The sequence below is a fragment of the Chenopodium quinoa genome, unplaced genomic scaffold (assembly GCF_001683475.1).
Source record: "Chenopodium quinoa cultivar QQ74 unplaced genomic scaffold, ASM168347v1, whole genome shotgun sequence".
NCBI lineage: Eukaryota > Viridiplantae > Streptophyta > Magnoliopsida > Caryophyllales > Amaranthaceae > Chenopodium > Chenopodium quinoa.
The window spans coordinates 402,177-426,169 of record NW_018742433.1 but is presented as its reverse complement, the minus strand read 5'-3'; the positions used below and the strand labels follow the sequence as shown (position 1 = coordinate 426,169).

At 35.0% G+C, this 23,993-nt stretch overlaps 2 protein-coding genes and 1 long non-coding RNA gene across 4 annotated transcripts; 1 reads left to right on the top strand and 2 right to left on the bottom strand.

Annotated features, from left to right (window-relative positions):
* Positions 1-4,625: 4,625 nt before the first annotated feature.
* Positions 4,626-5,243, bottom strand: LOC110715721. The gene is made up of 2 exons (XM_021894330.1): positions 5,036-5,243; positions 4,626-4,993 (listed from the first exon to the last, which is right to left on the bottom strand). Exons 1-2 carry the CDS (start codon positions 5,241-5,243, stop codon positions 4,626-4,628), a joined length of 576 nt encoding a protein of 191 aa, XP_021750022.1.
* A 5,771-nt stretch (positions 5,244-11,014) lies between these two features.
* LOC110714908 lies at positions 11,015-12,403 on the top strand. Its single transcript, XR_002510172.1, has 2 exons — positions 11,015-11,678; positions 12,133-12,403. It is a non-coding gene; the product is annotated as an uncharacterized LOC110714908 (long non-coding RNA).
* Positions 12,404-12,870: 467 nt separating this feature from the next.
* LOC110715091 lies at positions 12,871-23,735 on the bottom strand. Of its 2 annotated transcripts, none has more exons than XM_021893675.1 (12): positions 23,602-23,735; positions 23,406-23,504; positions 23,218-23,302; positions 22,886-22,955; positions 19,091-19,151; positions 18,891-18,944; positions 17,413-17,569; positions 17,215-17,311; positions 16,428-16,537; positions 15,514-15,632; positions 13,496-13,606; positions 12,871-13,387 (listed from the first exon to the last, which is right to left on the bottom strand). In XM_021893675.1, the coding sequence occupies exons 1-12, from the start codon at positions 23,695-23,697 to the stop codon at positions 13,274-13,276; spliced, it is 1,173 nt and encodes a 390-aa protein (XP_021749367.1). In that variant the 5' UTR covers positions 23,698-23,735; the 3' UTR covers positions 12,871-13,273. The 2 variants fall into 2 exon arrangements, with proteins under 2 accessions (XP_021749367.1, XP_021749372.1); XM_021893680.1 differs by having other exon boundaries at positions 15,514-15,620.
* Between the last annotated feature and the right edge of the window lie 258 nt (positions 23,736-23,993).

Here is a 23,993-nt window from a genome sequence, read left to right as displayed (position 1 = left end):
TAATAAGATAATTTGGACGACCGGTTTAGGTTCCTTTTTAATCTTGTTGTTAGTTGAAGTGATCACTAATATTTAGAATTATGTGTCGCATTAACATTCAACCAATAGCCTAATAATAGTTTGGAGCAAATTGAATCTTTGTTTGTGTGCCTTTGAGATTGCAGGAATACTTTTCACGATAAGAATCGAGTAGAGGCTAATACGAGTAATGTGACTCCATGACTCACTTCGTACCATCATCCCCGATCCTCCTTTTGTGGTTCCAAACCATATGAAGTTAGTAATCTCATGGATTATGAATGGGGTGTAACCTTCACGGGTCAATCGCTGTTGTCTTTCGTTGTCCCTTATCGTGGTTGCCTTAAAATGATCCGTGAACGGTTTACAAGTTCCTTAAAAACATGTTGGCGGCTCCCTACTTTGCTTTGTCCCTAATTGTGTCCCTAATCGTATGTCAATTCCCACTTCCTATGAGTGCCAAGCATATTCACAACATGCTTAACGTAGGCGCGCTTTGAGTGACGCCTACAATTTGGCGACTCCACTGGGGAGGATTCTTGGTTATTTATCGATTTGCGTGATCGATATTTAATTCAAATGAGTGGATAAGACTTGAAAGATTCTTAAATCGTATTCCTGTGATTAATTTGGCATTTTTGCATATGCATCGACGTTTTAATGTCGTATTTAGGTTCACCTCATAGGAAAAATCGAATAACCTGACCGGAAATGAAAAAACAGAGGCATTGGTCAGATTTCCTGACTGCCGCGCCACGGAAAAATTGTCGTGTCACGAGGAAGATCACCGTTACACGGCAACTGTACCATGACACGGTATTTCCTGCCATGTCGCGACAGTCTTGAAATCCTTCCAGTGGCTCTGTATTTTTCTCGTTATTAGCTTCCTTCGTTTTTTCTGAAAACCGTATGTGTTTAACATACATTTTAAACCCGGGGGATTTAAGCTCTATCAACCTGAAAACGTTCATGACAATAAGGGTTCATCCGAGTTATTAAATCCACCCAAACTATGGATTCCAGTCCGATTTAATCACAAACTTGCGGAGCCGCCTGTTGGAATACACCCTCAAGGGAGGATGCCTTGCTAACGCGTCCAAACTCTTAACCATGGTACCCTTTTGACACCAAAAAGCTTGACCATAGTGGAACATAGAACTTGACCTTAGGTTGCGAACTTTACATTGCATCATTGTGACTATGTGCTCTACGTGTGCATCCTTGATGGTTTAATCCTAACCTTAATGATCATTCTTTGTCTATGGTGGTTTATTTTACGACTAACTAATGCCAACGGACCATCCTCACTTAGTAATTAGCCCAAAAACTATAAAAAAAAAAAAAAAAAAAACACTAAAAAAAACAAAAAACTGGAAAAAATGCACAAAAAGAACTTGGAACTAATTATCGTGCCACGGAAACATGTACCTTACCACGGTACAATTTTCCATGTCACGGCAATTGTTATCGTGCCACGATAATCAGGTTTAGTCCAGCCAGTCCCTGTTTTGGTTTTCTGTGCTATTTTTGGTCCACCCGTCAGTCGTTTTGATATTGTTTACATGTCTAGCCATGCGATCATACCACGAGTTTTATAACATCACCTAATCACTCATGAGTCAAGTATAGTCCACACACTTTCTTTATTTTTCGATTCGAGTCGTACACCATGTCGTTTATGATCGTATATTAGGTTCATGCATATGTCTCCTTTTACCGTCATAATAAAAATGAGTGGAGTTTTTTCTCACCTGTTTTCAAATTCTCTCCTCTCTCTTTTTCTTTCCTATTTGGAATGTTGAGTCAAACCATTAAGTGAATTTGTTTTATTTCACAGTACTTGGTCAAAAAGCAGGGATAGATTGGTACGATTCGAGTCACTACCACAACAACCTCTTATACCTAAGAGGCGTACAAGGAAATCACCACAATCGTCTCCATGAAATTCATCTCCATCACCATCTCTTGTTTACTTTCAATTCATTCCAATGGCCTCTAAAGAAGATATTGAGGGTATTCACAAGTCCATCGAGGCACTTTCTGCCATGATGCAAAAACTCACTACCCAAGTCAATACCATGGAACAAACTAAGGTCACTGTTGCTGTAGTTGACAAGATCAAAGAGCAAGTGAGAAAGATTTCTGAGGACTTCACCTATGTGGAACAACCTTCCACCGCTTTGGTTGTAAGGGAAAAGCTTCCTGAAAAGTTCTCCACTGCCGACATACCTAAGTTCAAACCTATTGAAAATCCAATGTTTCATTTGAAGGCCGTCTCGACAACCATGGCTCTCAAGGGATTGGATAGGGCACTCTTCCCTACAGTGTTCCCTCTCTCTTTAGAGCATGCTTGCCAACAATGGTTCTATTCTCTAGATTTCAAGTATACTGCGACTTGGGAAGATGTCATTGAAAGTTTCATGAATCGTTACAAGTGTAACATTCAAAACAAGACTTCCGAACATGAGCTTTCTATCCTGAAGCAGAAAGAAAATAAAGGGTTCACTGCCTATTTGAGTAGGTGCAGAGAAACAGCTGCACTCCTCCCAAAGAAAAGGAGATGGTTTGTCTCTTTATCCAAAATCTGACTCACAAGTACAGGCAACATCTCAAATTCCTTCCATTGAACACTTCGAAGCTGTGTACGATATTGGCATCAATATTGAGGATGAGTTAATAAAGACTGCTGGTAGTAACAACACTTGGAAAAACAAGAAGAACGACCTTCCTTCTTCTTCGTCTTCTAAGCCCGAAAATACTACCAACAATGTAAGCCAGGTTGATATCAATGAAGTGCTAGCTCTTGATACTCCCCTTCAAAAGAAAAGGAGAACTTACACTCCTTTGGGAATGACATACGACACCGCCTTTGATCGCCTTTACGGTCAAGGATTGATTACACCTATTGGACCATTCCCAAAGCCAAATCCTGAACAAAGGAGTGCCAAGTGGAACCCCAATGCTCACTGCAAGTTCCACCAAGGAAGAGGTCACTCTACTGAACAGTGCTGGAATCTGAAAGATACCATTCAAGATTTGGTATAACTCGAATTTGGGATCGAAGAACGTCTTAAATCATTCTCCGTCCTAATCGACTACTTTGACTATCGTTTTCGAAACTTACGTTTCTACAAACTCAATCAAAGTGGGGGCTTCTGTAGACACCTAAAAATGTCTCCCCAAAACTAAACCCGATGATGAAACACCTTTCACCGCCATTATTGGTTGGGTCAAGTATTTAATTTTGGGAGTGCTTAAAAATCCACATTCAGTCAAACACAATAAACATATTCAGTCCACAAATCAGTCCAAACATGTAGTCAAACACAGCCTAAACCCTTTTTAATTCATTTCGTGTTATTTATTAATTAAGCCTGATTAATAAATAAAAAACCCTAAGCCTGAAATAAGTCCGTAACTCTGAAACGACACCTAATTTATCACGTGCTTAACGGAAATTTAAAGATAAAAATGAACCTAGACGATTTTCCAGAAAACCAAAATGCCGCGACACGGCAATTTCTGCCGCGCCAGGGAAACATTTGCCTCGTCACGACAATTTTTAGGTTTAATTCTTTCGCGGCGCTTCAATTCTAGGGTTCCGTTCTTCACTCTTCATATTTTCTCTATAAATACGAGGTTGATTTCTCAGTTTCGGGGCGCCAAACAATTCTCTCTTTCCCTCTTATACACCAAATAATTCTCTCTTTCTCTCTTATGCTCTAACCTAAACACTAGCCTTCCCTATTCTTCAACAATACATCCCATAAGCACTCCCCGGAGTCCGTACTTTATTTGAGGTTCTAAACTTAAACCAAGGCATGAAAGGTAGAATTGTTTGAGGGTTTGGCCCCAAATCAACTCTACTTTTATTTAATTTAATTTCCTTTATTATTTATTTTTATTGAAGTTACTAACAATTTATTCATGATGTAGCAATTTAAAGGAGCGTACGGAACGTGAGTAATTAATTAATTTAATTACTTATTTTATTTTGTATTGCTAGTATCATGATTAGGGTTATTATTATGATTTGATTTTACTAACGTTATTATGGCTGAATTGCTCCCAATGTTAATGATGGTTCTATTATTATTGTATTGATCACCATATTGCATGTTTAAAGGGAATATGTAATTGAATATAATGCCTAATAAGATAATTTGGACGACCGGTTTAGGTTCCTTTTTAATCTTAATGTTAATTGAAGTGATCACTAATATTTAGAATTATGTGTTGCATTAACATTCAACCAATTTAGCCTAATAATAGTTTGGAGCAAATTGAATCTTTGTTTGTGTGCCTTTGAGATTGCAGGAATACTTTTCACGATAAGAATCGAGTAGAGGCCAATACGAGGAATGTGACTCCATGACTCACTTCGTACCATCATCCCCGATCCTCCTTTCGTGGTTCCGAACCATATGGAGTTAGTAATCTCATGAATTATGAATGGGGTGTAACCTACACAGGTCAATCGTTGTTGTCTTTCGTTGTCCCTTAGCGTGGTTGTCTTGTAATGATCCGTGAACGGTTTACAAGTTCCTTAAAAACTTGTTGGCGGCTCCCTACTTTGCTTTGTCCCTAATTGTGTCTCTAATTGTATGTCAATTCCCATTCCTATGAGTGCCAAGCATATTCACAACATGCTTAACGTAAGCGCGCTTCAAATGACACCTACAATTGGTCTCACTTTTCTCTTTCTCAACTTTATCATCTATGCATTCCCACTTTTGGTGGGAATGTGAGTTTGTGAAATGACCTCCACGACCTCTACCATATCCACGCCCACGACCCCGGTCGCGCCATTGGCCAAGATCGCGACCTCGACCTCTACCTCGACCACTACTGCTAGAATGGTCTCTGTTTTTAGTTTCTTTCCTGTTATGGGTTGTCACAGTCGCTTCAGAGAATGGAGTAGAGCCAGTAGGACGTGACTTATGATTTTTCATTAACAGCTCATTATTTTGCTCAGCTACAAGAAGACAAGACATTAATTCAGAATATTTTTGCAAACCTTTTTCTCTATATTGTGTCTGTAGGACAATATTATTTGCATGGAAAGTGGTGTATGTCTTTTCAAAAATTTCTGCATCAGTAATATTTTCTCCACATAATTTCAATTGAGAAGTTATTTTGAACACAACTGAGTTATATTCACTAACAGATTTAAATTCTTGCAATCTCAAATTCAACCAATCATACCGAGCTCTAGGAAGTATCATTGTTTTTTAGTGGTCATACCTTTCCTATAGATTACTCCAAAGGATTTGTGGGTCTTTCATAGTTAAATATTTATTTTTAGCCCTTCATGGAGGTGATGGTGAAGAAAAATAATGGCTTTAGCCTTATCTTGAGGTGTTGCCTCATTAGCCTCTTTGAATGTTTCACCAAGCCGTTTAGCTCTAGGTGTATTTTAACATCTAACACCCATGACAAATAATTCTTTCCAGTAATATCAAGGGCCACGAATTCAAATTTGACAAGGCTCATCATTTTCTCTGTATAAAATAATATTCAAAATTAGATCTTATAAAAGAAACATACTCCATAGTTATTTGGTGTAAAAAGAATATAAGCATTCACAAAACAAATTGCTTATATAAGAATAAATTTAGATAAAATATTCATATAGCATATTCTATGATCGGGCAAATTTCAATGAATTATAATACTCGTATAATTGAAACTCGTATAATTGAAATTTAAATATTTCATGCTCACTTAAACTAATTAAATTGACATTTATCAAGATTTTAATAATGGTATATCATTACATACTACGCATACTCCAATAATCATCGAGACAGTATGTCGTAACAAAGAAAAACAAATAAAGTATGTTTTATATACATATGATCAAAGACATGTATACTACATCTAAACTTTAAGCATCAATATGTCAACTATTATCAAGATATATTGATATGTCGTAACAAAGTATGCCAAACCGTAATACACGAAACAAAAGAACCATGGTAGTAAATTACACTTAACAAACAATTAACGAAACAATTAACCGTAATACATGGTAGTAGATTTCAACTCATGTGATACCAAACAATTAACAAACAATAGATGTAATTTAGCACTAACAAACAAAAACCAAAATTTCATGATTGTAATCAACGAAATATTTATCCATGATAAAATAATCTATTGGAATAAAATAGCTTAATCAATTTGAAGTGAAGGTAATTACACTTACCTCAACTGGACAAAAAAAAAAATTATATATATATATATATATATATATATATATATTTTGTGTACGAAGTGTATATTTCGTTAACTCGATTAATTAAGGATGGTGCAACCAGCAATATGATCCTCCTTAGCTTGTTATATTGTTTGATTAATGTTTCCTCCGATTTTCGATAACTAAAGCAATGGTGCTGATAACGTGTTAAAAAATAAGGAATATAGAAAGAGAGAATATTGGAGAAAGATATAGATTGTAATGTGTTGTTGTTTCATTTCATTATATTAGACCATCTCATATATATACATGATGAGAATATGTAACCTATATGGACAATAAAGAGTCCATTCATGTGGGGGTTACAATGTGGACTAAAGGTATATGGGGGTCACAAACGAGGTTACAAAGAGAGTCATAATATTGAGGGAGTTACAAGCCATAATGGGCATACACAATTATTATATTTTGCAACAACTAAATTTTTATTGCTTGATTTTGATTTATTTTTTAATATCAAAATTCTATTATAAATCATTTATCTAATTTTTATAAAAATCATTCATTAATTTTGAAATAATTTTTAATTTTTTTTAATTTTTCTGATTAATTTACAAAATTCAGTTTTTATTATTATTGAAATTAAAAAATAATTCATTAAATTAATTATGAAAATCTAATAAAAATAATAAGAAAAAAAAACATTTATAATTAATTTTGACATAAAAACTAAAAATTAACCAATAAAAAATTAATATAATTATAGTTTTTTTCAAAAAAAAAATTAATATAATTATAGTCATTTTAAGGATGACTATTATAGAATTTTCAATATACGTAATAGTTGGCTGATATTTTCACTAAAATTCCCTTTTCTCCTATCCATAGCTACGCAACTTCATTTCCTAGCTAGAACCGAAAGGGGCTAATAAAGCTTATGACAATCAACAAAGTCATGATTCTTATGATCTTGAAAGGTAGATCCCTACCTTATAACAAGTAGGAGATTGCGCTTATGAATAGTGTACGGACCTACATGCCCTTCAAAATGTTTGTTTACGTTCTTACCCCCATTTGTAATCTCTTACATTCAAGCTTTTCCACGTGTATAGATGTAATGAGTGTTGAGCTTTCTCTCTCCTCTCCATCTCTGTGTCGCCATTTCTCTGTTTTGGCTGTTCACCATCTTTCCACAATCCCAAATACAAATTAAATTGGGTCAAGAAAGTTGACAATAGCAAGAATTAATCCTACAAATAGCGAGAATTAGAATAAATGACAAGGAAGGACCTTTTCGCGGTCGACGGGCTGGAAATGGCAACACTGAGGAAGGGGCCCAGGAAATCCTCGAGAGGGGAGAGGGGAGAGAGGGAGGCGGTGGAAGAGGGCGGGCGGAAAATCTGGGAGGTGGGTCACCGGTCACCGGCGCCTCATTTTTCCGTACTCCGGCCCAAAGAACAATTCCCTACTTCGACTACTTCCTGAAACAACAATAACAACACTCCAGCTCCAACTCCGCCGCGACCAGAACCAACCACACAATCATATAAATGATGTTTTCCATTCTATAGGAGACTCTTTTCTTTTTAAGATCAAATTAAAAGAAATTTATTAGAGTGAGGAGAGGAGCTCACTTGGACTAAAATCACTTGGTGCATCAAATCAAGTATGATCAAGCGAGCACTAAAGCAAATTTGTGGTCACTTTGATCTATTTCCCGTGTATATATTCACAAACTTAATGTCATAAAGCAAAGTTGCATTGGCCGGTATGTTGCAAACACTTGCAGAAGTAATTAGTTCCATTGTTAAGAGTATTGTCCTTATGTCCTAGGTTTAGTTGTTTAGATAAAAGGAAAATTTGATTCTAATAATCCAACCTTTGAGCGGTTTTATTTTATTAATCCGACATTTTGATTATTCCACAATAATTCAAGCTTTGGGGGGTGTTCTATTCTATTAGGCCAAGGTGACCTGCTACCGGTTTTCAGGGTTTTTTTTTTTTTTTTTTTTTTTCATTTTCAATTTTTTTTTAAGTTAGAAAAATTGAAAATGAATTAAAAAAAAAAAAAATGAATATCAACCCTTCCCTTCCCCCCCATTAATTCCGGCAGCCTGAATCCCCTTCCGGCAACCCCGCTTCTGACCTCCCTTTTCCGGCCAACCTCTCCCCCTTCCCCTTTCTTTCAACCATTCTGGCTAGCCCTCCCCCCAGCCATGCCTCACCCTACAAAAATCCGAATTCCAAATCAAAACCCAGAATTCCAAATCAAGTCCCATAGTATGATCGATTGAATTTTTGATGAAATCATTGAGTTCTTAAGGAAGTTCCATTCTTGATATTGCAAAACTCTAATCAAATTGGGGGTAAAACCTAGAGTTTTGAAGATCGAAGATTTCTTGCAAATGGAGGGAATTGAAACAGAGAGAGAAACAGGGAAGAGGGTCGGGTTTTCAATGGTTTTTGGCAAAATTCGTCCCGACACCCACAAGATTCGCTACGAAAACCATTCCAAACACCCTGAAACAAAAAAATCGGCGGTAGGTAGGGGTTTTCGATGGTTTTGAGCAAGGTTTTGGGGGAGGATGGATGTGTTTTTGGTTCGCGTGATGGTGGGTGGGGGTTTCTGGGTTCAAGGGTCAGGTTTCAACGAACAGAGGTGGTTTGGTGTCGTGTTCCTGGGTTTCGACCAGGGTGGTGGCTGGTGGGGTGGGGTTTCTTGCTGCCGTAGGTGGAGGTGTGGTGGGCGGAGCTCTGGCTGGAAATGGAAGCCATTCATGGAGGTGTGGTGGAAGGGAGGTAGAAGATGAAAAGGAAAGGGGAAAATAAAAAGGAAAAAAAAAGTTTTTGTTTTAAATTCTATTTTTTTTAAAAAATCAAAAAAAGTTGGACAAATGAAAATGCGACACGTGGCAAGTGACTTATTCTTGTAGGTTAAGTGACCTGCTTGGCCTAATAGAATAGAACACCCCCTAAAGCTTGGATTATTGTAAAATAATCAAAAAGTCGGATTAATACAAAAAAGACAGCTCAAATGTTGGATTATTAGAATCAAATTTTTCTAGATAAATACAATAAAATAAGTTGAGCCACTAGCAGAAGTAATTTGTGTAGAGTAATTACTAGGTTGGGTGAGAGTATATACTTGCAAATAGTAAATGTTCCAGAAAACCTTACCATTATTATATGCATATGCAATGTTGAATTACCTTATGTTAGTATATAATATGTACTCTATGATTTTTGAATTATATTTAATCTATTTCTAAATAAGTTTGTAGATGTTTTTGCAATATTGCACTGTTGAATAATTGCATAGATGTTTTCTGAGGAAAAAGTTGTAAACAGCTGATGGACTGATGTACAGAGAAAAACGAAAAGTTTAAACACAACCCAATATACATATTCCATTAATTTACCAAATTATTTTCCCTAAAAACCAAATGTTGTTCACAATCTAATATACACATTTCATTAATTTACCAAACTATTTTCCCTAAAATCCCAATATTGTTCACAACCCAATATACACATTTTATTAATTTACCAAACTATTTTCCCTAAAAACCCAATGTTGTGAAGAGTTTAAACACAACACAATAAAAACATTAAGAAAGGGCAAGCCACTTCACGCGCATCGCGCGCGTTGACTGCTCTAGTGATAATATAACTATTGATCTTTTTAGCAAATTATTTTTTTTCCTGGATAAATATTGTTTTTTAATCCCAACTTTCACCAATTTAGTTTCATTAATCCCAACTTTGGATTATTCCTCAATAATCCCAACTTTAAGGTGGCATATCATTCTTCAATCCCAAAAACTGATTACCTGTTAAATGGGTTAAAAAAAAAATTTAAAAAATTATTTAACACGTGTCACATGTTAATTGCTTTAAAAAAAATAAAACCAAATTAAAAAATATAAAACCACCCAGCCAAAACCCCAACCACCCTAAAAAATCCGGTAACTCGCCAGCCAGCCACCTCCCTCGTCGGACCGCCGGCCCTCCCCACCACTAGAGTCGCCGCTTCGAGCCAAACACCATCCCCCTTCACCGAAACTCCCACGCACCAACCAAACCCCAAAAACCACCAGAATCTTCACCGAAACTCCCACGCCACCAACCAAACCCCAAAAACCACCAGCCCCCTTCACCGAAACTCCCACGCCACCAACCAAACCCCAAAAACCACTGGCCCCAAAAATTGAAGAAGTTAATTAGCGAGAGTACAGGCATGTGATTAAGAAATAATTAAGAAGCTTCACCCACCCATGATTACCACCCACTGCACCACCACCACTACCCACTGCACCACCAACAACAACCGCAAGCAACAACCACAACCATCGAAACCACCATACAACCAGCGAACCAACCATTGAAACCAACTTACCAACCTACGAAATCAACATATTGACCCACCCCACTACCATCAAGATCCAATAACCCATCTCTTACCTATCAAAAACCCCACCATAACCACCAAAACCCATCCCACCCACCCCGCAAAGTCACCACAAACCCACTCCACCAGTCGAAATCCTCTTCAATTCACCTCTCGTTACCCCCAATTTTGCATTAGATTTGAGTTTTCAAACTCAATCTCACAATCCCCTTTTCGCTTTTCAAGGGGAAGTGGAATGGTGGCCGGAAACGGAGGGGAAGGAGGGTTGTTGGAAATGGAGGGGATGGGGGAACTGTCGGAAATGGAGGGGATGGTGGCTGGCCGGCTGTCATTAATGGAGGTGGAGGGGGAGGGGCTGTTTTTTTTTTTTTTGGTTTGGGTAAAAAAAATTTGGTTCAGTCAAAAAAAAAAAATAAAAAAAAAAATTGGACTACTCACGTGGCGAAACGTGTCCAGCAAACTACAATAGAAGGTTGTTGACTTTTGTTGACCGATTTGGGTATGAAGAATGATAAGCCACCTTAAAGTTGGGATTATTGAAAAATAATTCAAAGTTGGGATTAATGAAACTAAATTGGTAAAAGTTGGGATTAAAAAACAGTATTAATCCTTTTTTTTTTTTTATTGTTTTTGAAACCTCACTGTACTACTACTCGATAGGTTAAAGTTATTCTACGACAAGTTGATTATAATAATATATAACTGAGTCTCTTGATTATTTGCAGAAGAATAGCAATTACTTATCTCTCTCTCTCTTTTTTTTTTTTTTTTTTTTTTGAGGAGAATGTATTTAGTACGTAGTGTTAACTTACAATGACAAGTTAGTTGATCATATTTCTCTGTATTCAAAGATTTAGTTGTAATAGAAATAATCTCAATAATTGATTAACGGAGAAGTTTCCAAATATCTACGTCTATAGGCCACCCAGGTAAGAAAAAGACAAAAGGATATATAGTTTATACTCTTTACTACAAGTTCAAGGATGTTGATCCATCTCAAATCCAACATGCTATTCGACTAATTCGGGAAAGTTCACATGTACACCAAATGAGGTTCGTTCAATTGCATGCGAAGTTTATGTAAGAAAACAGACTAGAGCACATATATAAGATTATAAACCATTTAAAGTATTCAAAGATCATGTGCATCACTAATAAAGAAATTAAGGGCTTTTGCAATCACCTAATTAAAAAAGAAGTGATGCTTAATAAACATGTCAGAGGAAGATTTTTATTAGAGGAAGCTTAAAAAAGTAGGGTAGGCAGCACACCATTTTGAAAAAGTCAACGGAATAAAATGACAATCCCACTAATTAAACGGGATAAGGGCAACTGTTTAACAAGTTAACAACCCACAAATTAAAACTAACAACAAGAAATTAGATTAATTAGGATAATAATATGACAAGAGAGATTAATGTGTACCAACTCAGCAGCTGGTGGTGGATTTGTTTCATCACTTTCTCTCTTCTTTCAGCAGCTGTTTTGATCATCTTCACTTGTGCAGATGGTGCGTCTAGTGATAAAGACAGCGTTACGCATGTCGAGCACGGTACTGGTTGCGCGGCTGCTTGCGGTGGTGGTTGTGGAGGCTGAATCCAGTCTTACTGTTGTAACTATACGAAGTACAAAGAAAAAAAATTACAGTATAGTAGCTTCCTTTCTTTTGTAATTGTGAGAGGTTGCTCATTGATACAGTGATTATTCTTGTACGATGTACTATTTACTATTTGGAAAAAAACTTGTTCATGGAATAAAATTGGAAAAATTTAATGTAATTTATTCCTGTGATTTTTGTTTGAATTTTCTTTGATAAAACCTTAATATGCTTCAGGTCAGTCCAATTATCCATATCATGTGTTTTACAAGTCATCATGAATGTTATTGTTGACAGGATTAACAATAAGACAATTCTTCATTAGTTTCTTGGTTTAAATCCGATTCAATTCTAACCCGATCCAAATGAAAACAATCCAATTTGAAAACTAACCCAATTTAAAAGTTAAAATCCGTCTTGTATAAGATTTGACTTAAATCCAATTCTTATAAACAACTCATTACTAATCGATACAAAGTACTGTACAAAGAATTGTTCCCATTGTATCACTTTGACTTTTTACATTGTTTTGACCATCTATATCTTAATTATATATTACTACTAAAATTATAAATTTTAATAGTTTAATAATCAAATAATAATTCTTATCACTGTTTTTAGTAAATAAAAGTGATCAGTGTCAGAATATAAATATCGTAAAAAGTCTAAGCAATATATCCCTTATTCTAATACGAAGTAACAACTGGACGAAGTATATTTTCTCAATTAAACTCATACATTTGTAGTAGTATACAATAGTTTGTTCCATCCATTCCAACTGACCCAATCTGAAAAGAAAAAAAAAATTAAGTCCTAGCTATGGACCTTAATGAATCCAGCCCGTGTCTTCTGAACTGTTCCATACTGCAAACAGCCTGTTGTGTTGAACTTAAAGAAGAAACTATATAATCCTAAAGAGAAAAAATAACTCTTTAAAAATAGAGTTTCTATGCTTTATATTCTGTACAAATGCCAATCATCCCCGAGTTTATTAACATTCTATACACTAGAAATAAACAGCAATCTTTTTTCATGACAATGAAATTGGCAGTCACATTCCTCTTTTTCTAAGCTCTGTTGAGGATATGTCCATCCGAAATTTATCAGCTGGTATAGGGATGAACATGTCTTTTAGAACATCAGGAACATCAATATCTTCAAGAACCTGCAGAAATGTATGCCACAGCACTTAAGTAATCATATGTATGGACTGCAATAAGAGATTACGATATGACAAACAATAGACACATCCTGCATCAGAAGAATGAAATACCTTGAAAACACCATCCACATTTCTGCCACCAACAATGAAGGTGCACCCAGTATTTTTGCATTTAAGGAGTACCTCTATCATTCTGTTATAACTTCCATCATAGTACTTTGGCTGTGAGGTTACAAAATAGATTAAGTAAGTTGAAGCATCAAGGGATGTTCCCATTTCAACCAGAAGCCATTAAAAAGCAGAAACGCAATAAAAGCACAAGTATCTATGTGAGGAATATGAGGAATGAAGAGGTGGAGGGATGGTCAGTCCCTCCATCACCCCCCAAGTGATGGGGGTTCGATTCCTCACCCAGCCCCCCCATTCCTGTGATAGGGTGGGGGCCCCACCCCGTATCTTACCGTATACAAAAAAATAAAAAAAATCCTGTGTGAGGAATATAAAGACTGAATGGGTTCTGTATGCAGTACGTAAATTTGCAATATATGATGTATCAGGCATGCACAAAACATATGCATGTGTGAAAAGAAATCTTGTTCAATTGGCAAGTGACATTAAACATTACCCAAAAACCTCTTAAGATAAAACAGGCTACCACCCAGGCACCCAAGGAAAGGGGATCAGAATTATGCAAGCGTCCCCTAACTGAGAGACAATGATAGAACCAGGATTTTGAATATGAGGGGACTGAAGGCAATGCCGATGTTTGTTCTAGTGATTTTTTTTATTTCTTTATTTTTTTTTTTTTTTTGTCTCTCACCCAAAAAATCATCAAAGGAAATATACATGAGATTAAAAAATTGTACAAATTTACTAATATAGTAGGAAAAAAACTGCTCTAATAAAAGAGAAAAAAAATTATGTATAGTACTATGGGATACAGAATGATAAAACATACTCCTATAAAACAAGTATGACATAATTCACCAAGATTAAATTCCAAATTTACACAGAATGATGAAGAATGCTAGAACAATTATGACATCTTTTAAGTTCCAATAGTATGTCGACTTTTTATTTCAAGAAGCACAGGATGGTTCATGAGCCAATTTAAGCAGAGAATTATTTAGCATAAACATTGGTTGCAAACGCAACAAAAGGAAAACAGAAAACTGAATTATTTCCAACACTTGTAAGCCATCTTAACTCATACATGGCCTGTGGAAAGATCTGAGGTGAGACTAACAGCTAACCACTGTCGTAATGACACATTGATGTATATACAACATCAATGCAGGCATGGGTTACATTCAAAGCACAAAATCATACATACAGCCTATGTTGCTCATACTCTTTACATAATATCTAGTGCCCATGTCGGATATTCAATACCCCAACATGTTAATGGACACTCAACACTTATATATGAACCAAAATTCATCACAATTAGCATGAAATAGCCATATATGACACCAACATATGTACCTGTATTGGACACCAGTAGCAAAATCTAAGTTACATTAGGAACTATCTTCGCAAGGAGGGCTTCCTAATGTTTCTTTTTTTTACAGTCTCAAAAAAAAAAAATAAAAAAAAATAAAAAGCTTTAGCCCCAAAATCACTAGAAGTAGGAGTATTCAGTAATATCACTATATCAGTCCTCTAAAAGAACATAAATTTGACAAAAACAGTATTCCATGGACATCATATGATCATCACAAGGAATAACTTTATCATACTAGCAACTTCGCAAGTCTCGATTAACAAGAACTCGAATATTAGCAACTTCTAAAAAATGATGATTTTTTTGGAACCTAACAATATAGTCAACACTTTGGGTTTGGTAAATTTAGCCATCAGACATCAGCAACTCATCAGAATTTATTCGTAAAATGATATATGAATCTTACTACCTCCATCCACATATTATCTTTTTGTATTCCTTCTTGAAATTACCACAAAGAATCTTCCGATTACTTAAAGTGTAATCCTAAGTAACTCAACCCAAGTGTGTATACAACCCCCCACCCATACAAATTATATTCAACCAAGAATACAGTAATGAAATATGGAATGCTCAAATGGAAGGAATTTTCATATATTTTTTTAAGTATAGAAAGATATCTTACATCTATAAGCCTAACCACAGTATCAGCACCTATTACAAAAGCACTCCCAGGGAAAAGTTCAGCCTTTTTATAGAAGTAGGGCTGGTTTGATATTATTATCGTTTTACCTGTCAAAACAACTACTCGTTAGTAGAACAGTAATAGTCACAAGTAATGGATACACAACAATCACACAGCTAACAACCATTTGGAGAATACAGGATAGAAAAGTTAATCACTATAGTTACAAAGCGATATTTTGAATAACACCGCTGGACACGGGATGCTGTCCTTTATGGGTGCTTTCTCTTGGGGAAAAAATATAAACGCTAAGCATTAGCATCACTCATCCTATAATGCACAATAGGGAGATGACAATGTGGAGCGCCCCCCACCCCCCCGGGGCGGCATCTATAGACTACAGTTGCTATTTAAAGAGACTAAACCTAAATCTATGCAATGTAGGAAACTGAGGGAGTAAGACTAGTATGTGACACAAATTTAGGGTTGTTCATTAGCATTGCTAGTTGACATTTGTATTTTTCAAAAAACTAAAAGCAAGTATATAAAAAACATCTAGTACATTATAAGGTTTTCATTGCTTTGTTGTAAATTTCAAAATTAACATGACTAGTTTAAGTATTAAGTAGGACTAACATTAAATCACTATAAAACTTTGACACTGATATCAAACAAGACCTTAATTGACTAAAAATGACAAGGCAAAAGACAATAAATACACACAACACAGACACATACAAAAAAAATTATATTTCTCATGACAATATTTTCTCCAAGGTTACGCCTACTATATTGACTAGATACGTTGCCAATAAAACATTACTTTGTTGGACATCTAACAATTCATAGCATGAAAATGGAACCATCGGCAATAAACCCCATAACATAAAGACATAGCACCATTCAACTCTCACCGGCCATCTCAAATTGCTTAACGCGATCCTTGATCTGAGATATTGTTAGAGGCGGTTTGTCAGCATTGACTGCCGAAAGCTCAAAGCATGGATATCCATTCCCCAAAAGGCTGCATATGAATACATTTTAAAGAAACAGAAGAAAGAACCTTAAGATGAATTTGAATGAAAAGCTTAAATAACAAGACAAAGAATTAGCATACAATTTACTAAAACAAATCAACTTCACAACACCCAAATCGACTCAAAGAACTAGCTGCATTCATTATTCCATTAGGAGTAAACTCACACGGTTGAATCACAACAATTTCGAATCCAACTAATTCAATCAGAAAGGCCATTCGGTGGATCAATTAGATCATGAATTCATGATTGGAAGTTTTGGAACTGACCAATTTAATTTTAAAAATATTGGATTTCTCAAATGAATTGTTTGGAAAATAAATCCATAAAATCATACAAATAATAAGCTGAATCCAGTTTAATCTATGCAGAGGACAGCCTTTCACTGATTTTAACACCTCCAAAGGGTCAAAGATCTACCGACTATAGTAAGGACCAGATAACAACTTTTGCAATGAATGTTAAATTTGCTCAACTTTGCCCCTATATTTCATTTATATCGATACGTTTTATATAATCCATATTCCCCAACACCGTAAACAAAAAATCAAATAAGGAATTGAACAGAAAGCACCATACACTGGATTATGGATGTCAAAAGAGACTAGACAAGGATTTAGCGAGCAAGACACCAATATTCACAATCCAGCTACATGATATCTACCTGCTTGCGACTTCCATGAGCTGGAGATGACCTTCATGTAATGGATTGAATGAACCAGGAAGTATAATCTTTCTTTCTGCACTTAAGGCCTGTTCCTCTGAAACAATTATGAGTAAATACTATACACTAAGAACACAGAAGAACAATATTTAAACAGATTGCACAAAATGCACCTTTAATCAACCAGGGGTGACATACCACTTGTAAAATCATACACCTTAAAACATATTTGTCCATTCAAAAGCTGTTCTAACTCCTCATCTTCACTAAACAAACTTTCCCTTTCTGTAGAAATATCCAATTCATTCAATGCTGGAGTGAAATCTACTGGAGCTTTACTTGCACCAGCAATTGCCTGTCAGTAAACAAAGAGGTCAATGCCCAGAAAATAATCTGAGCTAAAAGATTATGAAGATCTTCAATGAGAGAGCACAAGTGCAGCACTACAATGCATTTGATAGATAGGATTATATATTTTTTATAATTTACAACTACAACAAAATAGAGCAAGCAAAAGAAGTGGAAAATCCTTTGTAAACATCATTATTTGATTGATAATGCATCTTTTGGACACCCTTAGACTGAAGGTAATACATCCTTTGAAGATCCAAATACATATAAATCTACAAGACTTCCAAGGATATGCCATGGTAGAGTATAGATATCACTTTTACTAATTATTTCGAAAAGATAAAAGCAGATAATGTATACATAAGTACATTTAGAACTTAAAATTTCTTCATTCCAAAATAGTTACTGGTGAAGAACACCCAAAAGCATTATGGCTTTTGTCGCCAACTAAATAACAGTCCATTATGCCCTTCACCCTGGCTATAAAAAGGATGTGATATTGTTTTCTTTAACCATCCCTTTTACATGGATGACACCCTATGACCCCATTGGACATTTGATACCAATATATTTCTTCATCACTTATTAAAGAACAATCAGGAAAAAAAATATATATATGATAACAAACTTTCAGCCTTTACACTTATAAAGCTGACTAAGAGTGTTCTAAATACTAGCCCGGACACTCCTTTAATGATATGCATGTGCAGTTGTGTACTCAAGGTTACAAATCAAGATTTGCAACCAAATCAAAAGTGACGGTTACACATCACATTAACATACTTTACCACTGTGACACGTATCGAGTCATGCTTGAAGCCACAGGTTTGTCGGTTGTATCAACTTCCAATAGGCACAAAATGGTCTTGAGTTAGCCATATTGGCTCTACATCAGGTGATACTTGACTGTTTTTTCTTGACATGAGAACTACCACTTCAGCAAGGTGGGAAACTAACAGGTAAAAACCACACTAAAAATACAAAAAAATAAAAAAAATAAAAAAAAAAATAAAAAAACCCTGCATTTTGCTAACATCCATTGAGGCAAATAGAATGATACATTACAATAATATCCCAGCAAGGTGCCTTATTCAACAAAAGCACAGAAGTGCAATAAGAGGCAAGTTGCCTTGTAAGCACACCAAATGGATGCTACCGTTAACCAACATGCTAATGTACAATTGTACAAACGATAAATAGAGCTCCTAACTTAAGACAACCTCTAATTCTTAAGAATCTGAAGAGAAATCTCTAATTTATTCACGCTGAAAGGATTGTATAACAAAATAACGGAGCTTTCTTCTTATTTGAAATTTACCAAGTACCTTGAGCAAAAACTGACTTGAAAGAATTTCCTCTTCTTCTCGCGTGCGAAGTCCCTGCAGAAATTAGGAAGAGTTATTTAACCGTACTTAACTGGAAGGTGGACTGAAATAAAACTGAATCAGGAGTGACTCCCTAAGAATATACAAATACACTTTGGAGGATTTCACTCCAGCAGCAGACTAAAAAATAAAGTATATACCTTTGACAAGGTGACAGTAGAAAGCCAAAGACGATTGGATGTTCTGATGCACATGTGAAACCTTGCAGACATCAAGGAAAACAGCATAAGAATGGTTACAGTCAATAAGGCCATGCTATACCTTGAAAGCATTTGAAGTCATGCACAATGTATACATGACCCAATTTAATCAACGAATTCGAGTACACATGGCATTTACTTGCAGTATATCACTGTGATAAAAATTGGGACTGACTTTGTCAGCACCTAGAAGGTGATAAACCCATGGTGAAAAAAACTTTTAAAGATTTCATTGACCAATGTTGGTATAATAGACAGAGAGGATAATAAGCCAGGCTGGGAAAAGAAAAGTAGCAAATATCATTACTATAAATGAACCCAACTCCACTTAACAAGTCAACATAAGAACAATACACAGGCAGCATGAAATTGGCAAAGACTTAATATGTCAAATCAGTCTAAGCTGAGTCATCATTGACTCATAGTTGATATTGTACAATGTAATCACAAAGTATCATTGTCAATCACAAAACAATTATCTACTGGTCTGTGTCTGACAAATAACTAAGTATGTCAAGAATATTCTATGTGAATTACAGTAGGTACAACCTAGCACAAGTTTTACCTTTTGTAATTAACAATAGACATGCGACCACATCTAAGATATTAACATAAATTATAAAACTAGAAGCTAAACTGCACAGACCTAGGCTTGACATGGGTAAAAGATATCATCCCAAATCCTAAGGTCCACCATCCACTCCACTAGGAAGAAGGGAAGAATTAATAACATTATTATTGCCATTGAAATATTACTACCAAGTCCACTGCGTGCCTTTGAGGGACAATCCATCACAAGCTTTCAACTTAATGATGTTTACCTTGATAACAGAGATCATTTGCGTAGTACAATTTTTTCATATACGAAGTATTTGGTAAATTACGTATTAGATTCAATCACATTTGCAAAATACGGAGTATTATGCAAAAGACAAATTTAATCTACAGGTGAATAGTATTGTGCACGTCTTGCACGTCCTATGCTCTTATAATGCATCATAGATTACACACAAGTAACTAGTACTTGCCAGTTCAATTATTTTGCAAACTGCTAGCCTCTTTGCTAGCTCAAAAATATTCACCCAACTGCTAAAGGCCAACAAAGCTACAATAGAGCATCAACTTTTGAGAACTTTCCAATTAGGAAAAACAACAGAAATTGTTATATATGTTGTGACATCCGCTTAAAACAAGAGAATTAATAATAAAATTTGAATAGCCTTTCAATTTGCAAATGCCAGGAACCAATACCCAATATAAAAAGTAAAAATTCACTTATCGTCGAATGTTTTGAGCTCCTACCATCAATAAGGACAACATTGAGCTTTATTATCACGTTGATATTAGATATTACACATAAGTTATTCACAGCATAAATTAATTGGGCAAGGATGGGCTGTATTCACTAAATAATACTCCTTCCGTCTCTAAAAGTTCTTCCTGTTTTGACATTTTTTTTGTGAGAATCACTGTCAAAACAGAAAGAGCTTTTAGAGATGGAGGGAGTATTAGATAAATAAATTAGCTCCTTTTTGTTAGTTATGTAGTTTGGAGATCTTGCACTTATTATCCCATATTCTACAATGAATTGTTTTCCCATTACCACATTAACATTAAACTATACTCGTCACTCTTCCAACATGTCATATATCGGAGTTACAATAAATTATATGGAGCATTCCCGGCTTTCAATGTAAAGTAAGAGCCATTAGAGTTTAGCGCCCCCCCACCCCCCAAAAAAAAAAACAAAAAAAAAAAAAAAAAAAAGGCCCATGCTCATGTTTAGGAGATCATTTAGGCCTTGTTTTGCCTAAAGTAGTTGTGGGAGTGACTGTTAGATGTTAGTTGTGGAACTAGTGTTTACTTGTCTAAAACTGTAGGTCTTGATGTAAAGAGGTGATTGATAGCTTTTCAGGATCGATTAGACTCTAATCAACTATTTTTTGTGTTTGGAATATAGATAATAATGTGGGCTTATTGGAGTTTAATAACCTGGTATGAAAAAGTGCTTAAACCCAATTTTTTTGTTAGAGTTGTTTGAAGCCTTTGAGAAAATATTGCCATAAGCTATTTTGGTGTATGGTACTCACTATATTTCGGATTAATTGGAAAAGTTTCTTTTTTATTCATAGTTAGTTAATTACAACACTTCTCACTAATATTTTATTATTTCTCTACCCCAATAACCCTACTTGCACTACTAATTTAATACTTCTCTTTCCCACTCACCCCACTTGCACTAATTTTTTACCATTTCTCTCACACGCCAATAATTATATATATGCCCACTAATTTTTCTTTAAATAATAAAATTCTCACATTTGGTCTCTACCCTATAATATTCTTATAACTTTAAGTAATGTCTCCTTTTGCGATTAATCAAAAATGGAGGAAGTAAAAAATGATTTAAATCATCTAATGCAACGGGCTAGTCAAACTAATTAATGCAACCGGTTAGATCAACCAACTACCACATAGAGCCAAAGTATGAACGTTTGATAATAGAGGTTTCAATAAATGAAAGTTGTATTATTTTGTTTTTTTTAAATAATAAATTAGAAAACACTATAAAAGCTACTTTTCTCCTTTAAAAGCTAAAATTTGTAGCTTTTCGCATTCACTACTTGCACCACTTATCATTATCCAAGCCACTACATTGACAAACATATAATCTTTTTACTTCATTAAGTAGTGTTTACCTTAATTTTTATATATTTGCAACGACGAAAGAACATAAAAAGATTAAAAAATTAAGTACTTGTATGATAGACGAGTACTTCGGCAAGAAAAAAAAAAGGGTTAAATGTCAAAAAAGGTTAGATTTTATACCAATTTGTCGCAACCTGTTAACTTTTATACTGATTTGTCGCCTAAGATGACTTTTATACTAATGTGTAATTAATGTGCTAACTTTAATATCAATGTGGTTAAATGGCCTAATAAAATGTGGTATTGGAAACGAATTTTAAATGTTATTTAGTATTGTAAACAACCTATAATCTCAATGGAAACATAATATCATTCCCCAAGCTTGTGTTTTGTTCATGTTTTTCCATTAGCATCCATTACCATTAGGGAGGATGGTATTAGGTGGGAATGGAAATTCATGAAAAAAAACTAGACAATTTGGGGTCATCTTTAGTGACCATGGGAATTAACATTGATCTTCTTTCCAAATTTACATAAAAAATCATTCCCATTACCAATGTTTATAACCGGTTACCAAACAGGTCATAAACACTATAGTTGAGCAATTCCATGAGATAATTACTAGTAAATATGGAAACTTTTTAAACCACATGCTAACAAACTAAAGCTATACACTGTTTGGAAAGCAATTATGGAGTAAGGGGAAGGGAGGAAGGAAAGGAAAGGAGAGAGAGTGTGTGAGCTTCCTTTTCGCTCCAAAATCTTTCCAATATTGAAAGGATTTGGCTTATTATAGGGGAACGAAAAAGGATTTTCAATTCACTCTCATTCCCTCCCTCCATATGATATCCTCCCTTTCTCTTCCCTCTCTTTCCCTCCATTTCTTTCTATCCAAACACATTGTTATATTATGAATCACACACGACTCTTCTTTAAATGTAGTCTATGCTCACATTACAAACCGGAAAAAATGCACTTAACCCAACTCACATAAACCAATGGAAACCACAGCAACAACATATAGCACACATACTCGTATGCCGGAAATTATTGAATTTAAGCAACAAATTATTTGAAGCATAGTACCTATGATCCCCCTGTTTCAGGCGATTCGTAGCCAAAGAACCAGTGAAACCCACACCAAGAACAGGACATCCTATATCAATAACATATAACAAATTAGATACAAAAAATGCAATTACAAGCAACACTTTCCACATTAAATGATGTTTATAAATACCCACAATCTTTTCCCAAAAAAAAAAAAAAAAAAACAAACAAAAAAAAAATGGCATCACATTCTAAATACTGAAATGTAACTCGAATTAGCAGAAACATTAAACAACTACAATACCCAAAAATTACTAATAATAAAATGTACAAAAATTAGAAGGAAATTAAAAGAGAGGAAAAATTACCAGGCTTCGAAATCTTCAAAGCGCGATTATACGCCACAAGCGCCATGTCTTCCGCAGTAGACGAATCTGCAAATTGTGCAGGTATCTGTACCCAAAAATAAATGAAAGTAAAAATTAACACCCAGAAAATAAAATTTAATACCCTGAAAATAAAAATGGCGAATTAATTAAGTAGAGAAGAAACAAACCTTGCCCAGTAATTGGATCATGGACATTCTAGAGTAAGGAATTACAGCTTCGAGAAGAGTATTAGAAGCTCCTGGAATTGAAGTCAACCATCCAACAGCCTAAATAAGGACCAAAATTCATTAGTTTAAACAAAAGTAAGAGATGATTGAAGGTGTTTTAATGGCGGAAAATGGAGGAGACAGAGAAGAAGTGTACGTGAGCGGCGCCACCGGCGATGTAGACAACAGCTTTGGTGGGAGTGGAATGAATGGCTTCGATCAATGGTCTCATCATACCACCGCTTTCTGTCATTTTCTTTTATGTTCTAAACAAACAAATGACAATATAGTACTCCATTTTGGGTCATTTTATGGTGTATAATTTTTTGTTTAAATATTTGTATTATGTATACTATAAGGCCTTGTTTAATTTAATTTATTTTTACTTATTTTAAAAAAATAAGTTTAAATCAGATCAAATTAGATCAGATTAAAAAAAATAGATTCAGATTAGATCATTGTTTTATGTATAATATTTTATTGCTAAATATCTTTAATTTCGTAATGAAAAAATTATGAAAATTACATATTAATAAAATACACATTATT

Bases quoted from the DNA above. Each gene is read 5' to 3' on its own strand.
- LOC110715721 (XM_021894330.1), bottom strand. From the start codon at position 5,243: ATGATACTTCCTAGAGCTCGGTATGATTGGTTGAATTTGAGATTGCAA. The intron at 4,994-5,035 runs GTTTGCAAAAAT...GTCTTCTTGTAG, and splicing joins GACACAATATAGAGAAAAAG to CTGAGCAAAATAATGAGCTG.
- LOC110715091 (XM_021893675.1), bottom strand. From the start codon at position 23,697: ATGACAGAAAGCGGTGGTATGATGAGACCATTGATCGAAGCCATTCAT. The intron at 18,945-19,090 runs GTATATACTTTA...TAATTTCTGCAG, and splicing joins CTACTGTCACCTTGTCAAAG to GGACTTCGCACGCGAGAAGA. The intron at 16,538-17,214 runs GTAGATATCATG...ATTCATATGCAG, and splicing joins CTCATGGAAGTCGCAAGCAG to CCTTTTGGGGAATGGATATC.